This window comes from Perca fluviatilis, chromosome 10 (assembly GCF_010015445.1).
Source record: "Perca fluviatilis chromosome 10, GENO_Pfluv_1.0, whole genome shotgun sequence".
NCBI lineage: Eukaryota > Metazoa > Chordata > Actinopteri > Perciformes > Percidae > Perca > Perca fluviatilis.
Window position 1 is genome coordinate 11,763,698 of NC_053121.1, and position 10,686 is coordinate 11,774,383.

Below are 10,686 nucleotides of genomic sequence, written 5' to 3' on the forward strand. Positions count from 1 at the left end.
ACCCTGCAGTCCTATGTCGAAGTGTCCTTGGGCAAGACACTGAACTCTGAATTGCTCCCGATGCTGCATGAATGTGTGTGAATGGTAAATGGTTCCTGTACTATGTAAAAGCGCTTTGAGTAGTCATTAAGACTAGAAAAGCGCTATATAAATGCAGTACATTTCCATTTCCATGTGTCAGCCTAATGTATAAAATAAGTTTATCACAGGATGCAAACCCCAGTCTCATTTATCAAATTCCCATTTTGACCCATACATTCACCACAACGACCTACCTGACACATTACTAACAGCTGGCAGGTGAGGACTGGGTGTAAATTGCTGTCAGAGACGCACTGGATGTCAGGCTTTATCCCAGCTGTTGCAATGGCATTGATCACAGAAGGAGTTGTAAGTAAATCCTGAAGCAAAGAGACGGCTTTGACCTGAGCCGCATTGTTGACCACCTTAATGCATTTTGCCTTCCACCTGTCTCAACCACTTCTTTTATGTTACTGGAGGTTGGTGTGCTACCTTGTAGTAGCAACTTCCAGTTAACATCACACCAAAAGTTGTGAATTCAAGCAAAAAGACTTGGTTAGGTTAATGAAAAGATCATGGTTTGAGTTAAAATAAGTACCTTTGTTACGTAACTTAAATAGTCAATGTAAATAAGTCACTAAATCAATAAATTGTCTTTTGGTTTCAGATGGGACTTGAACCCAGATTGACAGTCCAGTGTTTGTGTGATCCTGCCTTCCACCCAAACCACCTACCCCGCACATAAATACATACTCACAGATGTTATGCATGTACAGTATGTTCAAGTGAAGTATATATGTATGTGCAAGTGAATTACGCATATATGTGCAACTAAAGTATATATGACTGTGCAAGTCAAGTATTCAATTTTGGCCTAGGCCAATACTTTACTTTACTCCTACTTTTCCAACAGGTTCGCAAAAGTTCTGCTCTTTGATGTAGCCCATCTCATATAAAAAACATGATTTATACACTTTCACTTTAGCTTGGACATGTGCCTCATAGCTAGCCAGATAACAATGTTTTTGTTTTTTTTACAGTGACAATATCTCCCACTTTAGTGTGAACAGCTACCATAGTTTCAGTAAACCGGTAGCAAGATAAGCAATAGACCTCTTCTTCCCATTCTGACGATGTTGCATGAATGCAGCCTAAGGGTGGGGACTACAATCCGGAAAGTCTAGTTTGAGCACCAGATCCGTGAGTTTTAAGGTTTCTCAGACACCAAAACACAATTCGAAGATGTATAATGCCATGAGCCTGTGCTGAAGCAGAGCCAGGGCTAAAGCTGGGATTTTAGAAAGACTGAGGTCATACGTTTGAGTCCCACCTACTCCAGAACATACCACAGACACCAAGAGTAGTCTTTTTAAATTGCTTGAATTTTTTAAAAATGTTTTATTAAAGCTATAGTGCATAGTTTCCCCATGAGGAATTCTAAGTAATGACAACCAAACTCTCGGCGCGTCCACATGATACAAGCCTTCTGTGACAGTGCGATATAACTGGATATTTGTTTTTTCCCGGCTGTCATTCTTTTGATCCAGTTGTGTTATCTTGATCAGATAATCTGGCGAGTATCACCTGGCCTTAACAAGGCAGCCAATCAGAGGACAGATACAGCCAGCTCAACAGGCTGTCTTTCAGTCACATATGATTGTACATTGTAGAATACAACACAGATTGTTTTCCACTGTTAAAATGACCCTACCCTGTCACACGACCAAGTGTAGTGCACATACTGTACAGACTGTGACTGTATCCAGTGTCAACCCCTCTGTACTGCACTGCACAGTTCTCTCCACCTGCTGCCTTCATCAGCTGTTTAAGAAGGTATTACCCAGTCCCATGGCACCACCTAGTGCTCATCCACTTTTCACAACACATACTAAATGTAATGGGAGGGGAAAACAAAGTACAGTAATTCAGTAATTTTATAGTATAGCACATTTAGTTCAATTAAATTTAATGCAACTTTATGTAACCCTGCAAGGGAAATTGTAAGCGTCCAGGTCAACAGATACACACCCAGTAAATAAGAGAAGAAAAGAACACTTCATCAGAAATAGATATAAATATCCCAAAATATCCGGAGAAAAACACAAAGCAATGGAGCCATGACTGTATAGTATGGTACACAGTAAACTAGCGTATATAATATAGTATAATAAAGTACACTAAAACAGTACTGTATGGCATGGAGCTCTATTTACTGGCAAGTGGACCTTTAGAGACATAGTTGGCCAAACTACTGTTTATTTATCTTAAACTCCAATGTCGAAGATGAACTTCCTGTACATTCTGTTCACACTTCTGTCCAAATGTGTGTGACACAGTGTTTGTGTCACATGTTGATTATGTTGTCTATGTACTCGTACTAAAACCTTGAACATAGTTCTCTCTCTAACAGTCTAGACATCAGTCTGGTCACTATATTCTTGCCTGCAGATATAACTGGATATTTGTTTTATTTCCCGGCTGTTATTCTTTTGATCCAGTCGTGTTATCTTGATCAGATGATCTGGCGACTATCCCCTGGCCTTAACAAGGCAGCCAATCAGAGGACAGATACAACCAGCTCAACAGGCTAGTGGTATCTTTCAATCACACATAATGATTGTATATCGTGGAATGCAACACAGATTGTTTTCCACTGTTAAAAATGATCCTACCCTGTCACACGACCAAGTGTAGTGCACATACTGTACATACTAGTACAGTATTATCGTGTCATCTTGATCAGATGATCTGACCTTTTACAGCGCAGCCAATCAGAGGACAGATACAAATACAGCCAGCTCAACAGGTTTTGTATAAAAGGAAAACATGATGTGTGTTACTCACACCTGCTGCCAACAGAAACACGTACACACACACAAGAAACCATGAAGCTGACTGTGCTGCTCTTCTCTACTCTGCTGCTCTCTGTCTCTGGTAAGTTCATAAACAGCATAAAGTAATGATGTTAACATGTCATTTATTCGCAGATTCTGCTTCAAACACGTTTTACCTTTAAAGAAGAAACAGCTCAAAGTGTTGCTTTTGTGGATTTTCCACTTTGGATTCCTTGTTAAACAAGTTTGTCTAGAATTGGGACACAGAAAATACACAGCATAAAGTAGAACACTGCGTCATTGTCAAGAAAAATGACCACAAAATTAGTAAAAAAAAATGTAATAATAAAGTATTATCACAGATTGTTGTTTTTTTTTTTAAAGAAAAGATTTTAGGACTCATTAAGAGACAAAATGATTTTGCAATGGGTAATCACAGTGCTATAAAGGGCTAACCTGCTTAACTTCTTTAAATGTAAAAATGCAACAACAAAAAAGAAGAGGCTATAAATAAGATAAAAATGCCTAAAGATGATGCGCCTCTTCATGATGTAAAAACTGTCTGTCAAATGAAACTGATGTAATTCATGTGTTTTTATAACAAAAGAAATAAAAGTAAAAAAAATAAACATGTTGTGAAACTTAACACCATAACTGTGATGGATCATGTTTTCTCAGTTAAAAAAAAAACTGATTCTGTGGTTCAGATGGCATCTTCCCATGGCTGATTTAAACTGGTTTAAGCAGCCTTCCTTCTTAACCAATCAAATAGCATACAGATAACAGTGATATCGTATAATAGCATGTAAACTCAGACCAGATTATTATGACGCCTAACCATAGAAACTGATAACAATGACAGGGTGCTGAGTTTCCCACGACTGTTTGTACCCTAGAGTTTTAGTAAAAGAGGTCAACCGACAGAAGTCAATACCATCAATAGCCGCTTTCTGACCAGAGGGATTTTTGCAGTTCCTAGAACATAAGGTTCCTAGAAGCTTTTTTTCTTGTGTTCAGAGTGGACCAATTTGGGGATTATTAGATTCCACTGGCCACAGTTCCTGTAACTCGTTCAGCTCCTACTTCAGGGAAGGGTCTTTTCCCTTTTCTGCATAGTGGTGGTTAGATGGCAGTGTTATAACAAAAGGTCAGTTCCTATGGCCACCCGTCAGTGTGAATACAAATGGCAAAACTTGTTTTGGGGGAGAGTAGATAGTAGAACTGTTTAGAAGTGGACTGTTCCTATAACTACGTTCCTGTAACTACTTGGTCAGAAAGAGCTTATATGTCAGACCATGGTGTACAAGGAATAAAGTTGTTTAAAAAAATTGTTTATCATGCTGTAGTCTGATATTTAGTCCTTGTACATTTTTTTTTCTCAGCCAAAAGTAGCCTCTTGAGTTTCAACATGGTTTCGCCAGACAGCAAAAGCAAAACACAAATAGCAGCAAAACAAAAGGAAGATTAGGGGAACATAAGACTTGGCGTGGTAACATTCCTCTGGACAAAAGCATCTCACGCAATGTAAGAATGTAACCAGCCTGTGAGGGGTGTGGGAGATGGAGATAGTGTGTGTGCATATTAGGTATAAAGGCATTTTTACAAAGTGAGGACTTTTTGTCCAGTCCTCATTTTTTCAAAGGGCGCTTTGAGGGTTCAGACTTGGTTTTAGGATTCAGGTTAGAATTAGGTTTAGGTTAATACCTTTAGAGTAATGGTTGGGATTAGACATTTAGCTGTGATAGTTAAGATTAGGGCTGGGCTAGGGTTCTTGTTCTTGTATACAGTAGAAGTACAAAGGTGTTTGATAAACTGTTCATATTCTTAATGGAGCATTGTCGCAGTTGACTCGAGTGAAAGATAACCCGTGTGTGTGTGTGTGTGTGTGTGTGTGTGTAGTCCTTTTCCAGGGGTATGAGACTGTGAGCCCAGACAGTGAGACGGTGCCGTCTGACGCACCAAAACCAGACCCTCTGGCTGAAACCAAAGAGGTGAGACTTCTGGGGGTGATCTGATTCTGTATTTTTATTTTGACTACTGGTTTACAGATTGAAAAAAGGCGGTTTGATTATCATTTTTGAAGGGTTGATTTTTGACAATTTCAATTTGGAATAGTTTAAAACATGGGGCTCATGACATCAAATTGTACATGACATCATATTATGTGACATGACATCATATGATATGAACTCATTATACATGACATCATGTGACAGACCTCTCCTCATCTCACCTGTTCATTATGGTTTTGCTCTCAGATATGCAACATCACACTGCACGCCACACTCATGCATTCAGGCTCCCTTATCACTGACTTTACCGATGCTTACACCCCATCGTATTCTTAGGTTAGCATATTTTGTGGTTATTACAATAACCTCCTTTTTACATACTGTACTGCAAATTAATTATTTTGCCTTCGGTTTATGCCTCCCTCTCTTTTGTCATGGCTCCAGAGCCAGGTCGTGACACGTGACATCATATGACATGACATCATATGATATGACATATGCAATGACACATTGATAACCTAAATGCCTGCGTGTCTAATCAATAATCATGTGACTACCTGTGTTTGTGTCCAGCCTGGCTGTGCGAAGTATGAAGACGGAACCTGCACCAGGGAGTATGATCCAGTATGTGGCAGTGATGGAAAGGTCTACAGCACTGAGTGTGTTCTCTGCCAGCTGAACAGGCATGTAACACACAGACACACACACACACACATGGTAGCAATATTATTTGAAAATGTGTGTGGAAAATTGTGAAATTGTATCTTATCTGATCATGTTAGAGTCTGCTCTTTCAGTGTTCTCCAGCTGTTTTGGCTTCTTAGCATTTGAGCGGTCATTTGCCTACCATTTTTGACAAACAGGCTGCAACAGGATACACTCACATCAGAGTGTGATATTGTGTCTTTTACAAAAATTAAAGTCTGCACAAGGAAAAAAAGTCAGCTTATAAATACATTGCTCCTCTGTAAGGAGCATTTAATGACCATATAACTATTTACGACTACATGTGATTTACGTTTTCTATATACCTTATCATTTAGCCTACAACTTCAATTATTGTGGGCATGTGAATCTGCACCATACTGTCAGCTCTAGTACAGTTCAGGTACAGGTGTGAATGCACCCAGAAGGCATTGAGGACACACAGAGATCTGATCACTCATACCACATTCAGAGGTGGTTTAGGCCACATGACCACAATGCAGAAGCAGTGGCGATCATTTTTGTAATTGTTGGCTCCATGATGGCTTCATGTGCCACTGAGCAACTCTCATACAGACAGAGCACGTCCCGAGGGGAAAACAACTCTCCGCTCACCGTTGACTTGTATTTTGTGTAGTGTTCCTCCTCGTCAATTCGGTCAGCTAGCAAACAACAGAAAAATGCCTAAATGCTGCTGTGTGGTTATATTCACTACCAACAATGTAAAGAACCCATAACTTAAAGCTGCCAAACCGAAGATACAAGTGGATACAGATGTGAGGAATCAGCAGGAAGAATGGGAACAGTGGGATCTTGACACTAAGCTAACATTACGTCCGACGTTATGTTTACAGCAAGCATTTTGTTACCAAGTCAAATATCCAAATGTCAGTTTTAGGCTAACTTTATATCTGCAGGTTAAGTTAAAGCATTTTGTACACAGTATGCAACTTGTGTTATAGTGGAATGTGGATAAATCAGAAAGCTATAGTACTATGTTTTCAAGAGCTTTAGCTTGCTAATACGTAGCTAACATTAGCTTACTAATAGCTAACTTGTCCTCTCTGGTAGCCAAAGGGTGCTAAAAGTGTTTGTTAATGTTCAGCCCTTAGTTGCATATTGTGGTGCTGATTTCAGAGTATGACGCGATGCGCTGAACAGGGCCTCTACCCAGGTCTTACTATACATCTGTGATTCAGACCAGGGCCGTCGGACTGGGGGGGAAAAGGGGATTGAGTACCAGGGCCCTCATGTGAGGATGGCCCAAAAAGATGCTAGAATAAGTAGCTGTGGATGCGGGGAGGGGCCCATAGAAAATGCCTTTCTAAGGGCCCAGAATTTTGTGCTAAGCCCCTGATTCAGACGGCAAAAGGGGGCATGAGCAGCTTTGATCGAGCATGAGAATCCGTATTGCTGACTCAAATGTATTTGCACAACTCCTGCATGTTCGATTCATCTGTTGCGCTCATGATTCTGTCCTCCCTAGTGCTCATATCTAACGCCCGAATTAGCCTGGTGCAGGTTGCCAACTGAAAATATAGTGAAAAATGCATGCTGCTGTCACTATCATAAAGACCTTTTACACTCTGTTAATGGTAATGTGTTTGTTCCCTGCATGCTCAAATGTTACATAATATAAATTTGTTTACAGAAACAGGCTGGACGCTAATGCTAGCAAGCCCCTAATAATCAAATACAGATGAGAATCACATACATCCATTTCATAAATGTTAGCCACAAACACAATATTTAATTTATGGCATATGTGTTTCAGTAAACACTGTGACACTGATTGCAGTGCTAAAGAGCTGCTGGTCACTCCTTTATTGAAAAGTCATTAAAATGTGTATTCCTGTTTTTGCTTGTATTATTGCCACAAGAATAACCCCATACACACACACACACACACACACACACATAAGACAAGCCAAAATGCTGTAATGCGTACTGTTTTTTACGTATTATAAATTTTTTTACAGCCTCCAAAAGACGAATGTGAAAATTGCAAGCAAAGGGGAGTGCCCTCCTTAACGGACTGTGGTGCCCATGGACACACACACACAAACACACACCTGTGTCTGGCTGTGTAATAGACATATTATATCCCGTCCCTGTATGTGGCCTTCTCAATAAAGTTACGTACTGCAACATGTCCCCCTTGTTTGTGTCTCTCTTTCATCCTTTAATACTCAAACACCTTAGCTATGTATACACCAGTTTAGACCAGTCAGTAAATACGGTATTGGGGGTACTTTTCGTATTGCACTCCTATAAAGTTGGAGGAACAGATTTTAAAAATCAATTATTGAAAGTAAAGTGGCATTTCTAGTTCTATATTTCACACATTTAGTGGTCAATTGCCCATAGCCCATGCTAGAGAGACACCTTATTTAAGCACTTGTTGAAAATGAGCATTTTTTTTAGATGGGTGCATCTACTATGTTTTGCACATACAACCCTTATTGTAGAACCAACAATGATACTATAATAAGGGCTGTGTCAGTAGTTCCATCATTTTGAGATACCTTTAACTCCAGGTTGTGAAGTCTTTCTTTACCCCAATTTTCCCTGTATTCCCTTTTTATATTTCCCTTTGAGAACAACTAGACATGCTGTTTTTTATTTAAAGTCTGAGACAGGGGTGGTAGGATCCTGTATCCAAACACTGTATGTTAAAGATGGTAAATAGTGGATCTCTTTTAACATAATGTTTGAGGATTAAGCCATCCAGTTAGAAGAGGCAAAATATTTTCTTATCTTAAATTGATCTTGGCTGATATTTTGTTTTTTTTACAAAAGACCCAGATACTGCAGATATTAGGCTTCTGAGCAGGTGAATAGGACACTTTCCATTCTTCATCGTCACAATATCAATTAAAAAGGACATTGTGGTGACCCACAAGTAAGACATAAGGGACTATACTTATATAGAAAGTAAGAGACATTCACCAAGGTACTGTACCTTTAAGGGAGAGGGGTTTTTGATATGTGTGTTCCGGTTTAACGTGGTGTAGCCGCTGTTGTTCTCACTCGCTGTACAGTGTTATATACATATAGCTACTTATTGAAGTGGAGAGTAAAGCTGACTCAATGCATCTCCGTCTTTTGTCTCCTCACTTATTGAACTCCACAACATATCCTTTAAACATATAGATACAATTACAGATCCTTATGGTACATATCTCATTGTTATTCACTCCCATTTATTAAGTTTGGTCAACGGTTATGGGCCTAAAAAAAAGCCAGATGGCTTCAGCAGTGGTCTTTGATGTTACACATTGCCAGTGTGGCAATTTGACTGACATCCAATCATGACAATCACATACCGGGGAGCTTTTTTAGTCGTCCAATCGTGATTTACAGGTTGAGCTGCTACCATGGCATACTTGATAGTTAGATGGAAACGTGACATTAATCATCATCAACATTAAATTATATTATTTTATATTTATTGATATATAACATTCAAATGTATGAGTACATAATCCGAGTTATCATGCCTCAAGTCAAGTCTCAAGTCATTAAATTACAAGTCCAAGTCAAGTCTCAAGTCATTAATTATTTTTACATGGCATGATATTACACACCTCTCCTCATCCTTCCTGTGCATTGTTGTTTTGCTCTCAGCTATGCAACATCTTTTCATCACACTACACGCTGCACTCATGCATTTACGCACCCTTATCACTGACTTTATCAATGCTAATGCTATATCATAAAATGAAATCATGATATGACATATGTGACATGGCATCATATTACATGACAAACTACATGACTTGACATCATATATGACATCATAATACATGACATCTTATGATATGATTATGATTAGCATATTTTGTGATTATTATCATTGTCTGTACTACTGTAAATTAACTATTTGCCATCATAATACATGACATGACATCATATGCAATGACATCATAGTACATGACATATTATATGACATCATATTACATGACATAAAATCATAAATGACATCATAATATGAGACAAACAATCTAATGATATGACATCATATTACATGACATCATATTAAACACCTTTCCTCATCTTGCCTGTGCATTTATTTTTCATTTACGCACCCTTATCACTGACTTTACCAGTGCTTACATCTCATCATTTTCTTAGGTTAACATATTTTGTCATTAGCCAGTGTTCTTATAAGCGCAATAAAAAGTTAAAGCCTAATAAGTACTTTATCAAACCATAAGTGAATGTGAATCCCAGGCCTGGATGGGAAATTAACTTTTTACAACGTGAACATCAACCCCCAACCCCCCCTGTCGCAATCCACAACAAAATTTCTCTCTCAACCTCTGCCGTACTACAACAATAAAAAAAAAAAAAAAAGCTAATTATATGACAGGATCACAGTAGCAGCTCCCCTGTGACTCCTTACTTTACAAACTGGTCAAATGGCCTCTAGATTTTCTCATACACCCCCAATTTGCCTCTTAATATATCAGTCTGTCCATGGACATACATTACGCCATATTCTTGATCCAAGCACCAATTGCAGGTGCCTCCATTCTTGTCCAGATGAGAGCTATAGTCCTTTTTGCCTGTAATATAGCAAAATCAATACATTTATATTCTTGGGGTTTCAGATTCAATTCCATCATGTTCGGTAGCACTCTGCATTCCTTGTTCTCTTGAGTTGCAGATTCAAGCCAGTTTTATATTGATGAAATCAAACCCCTCTCATTGCAATTGTTTGTTATAATTTTTTTCTGAGAATAAGAGTGCAGGAATCCCGACTGATTGTTTTTTTATAACAGAAATAAAGACTTCGACTTCGACTTCTCTTTATTGATCCCTTTGGGATGACTCCCGCAAGGAAATTAGATTTCCAGCAGCAGATTTTAGCATCTTACAAAAACACTCTTTAAATAGAAAAAAGATAAATACAGTATAAGAATAACAATAAACTTTAAGCTAAATATTTTTACAAAAATAAACAAACAGTAAAACAACAATGAACTACAGATAAATAAAGATATATATATATAGATATATAGGACTGTGTATGGTATTGTGTTATTATACAGTTAATAAATAAATGACATTTAGCATAAATTAGCAGTTAAGAGCAGTTAGAGTGTCGTATG

At 38.4% G+C, this 10,686-nt stretch overlaps 1 protein-coding gene across 1 annotated transcript; it reads left to right on the top strand.

Moving 5' to 3' along the window:
* Positions 1 to 2,823: 2,823 nt before the first annotated feature.
* Positions 2,824 to 7,725, top strand: LOC120567272 (trypsin inhibitor ClTI-1-like). The gene is made up of 4 exons (XM_039814179.1): positions 2,824 to 2,955; positions 4,755 to 4,846; positions 5,441 to 5,550; positions 7,552 to 7,725. The coding sequence occupies exons 1-4, from the start codon at positions 2,907 to 2,909 to the stop codon at positions 7,601 to 7,603; spliced, it is 303 nt and encodes a 100-aa protein (XP_039670113.1). The 5' UTR covers positions 2,824 to 2,906; the 3' UTR covers positions 7,604 to 7,725.
* Positions 7,726 to 10,686: the final 2,961 nt, after the last annotated feature.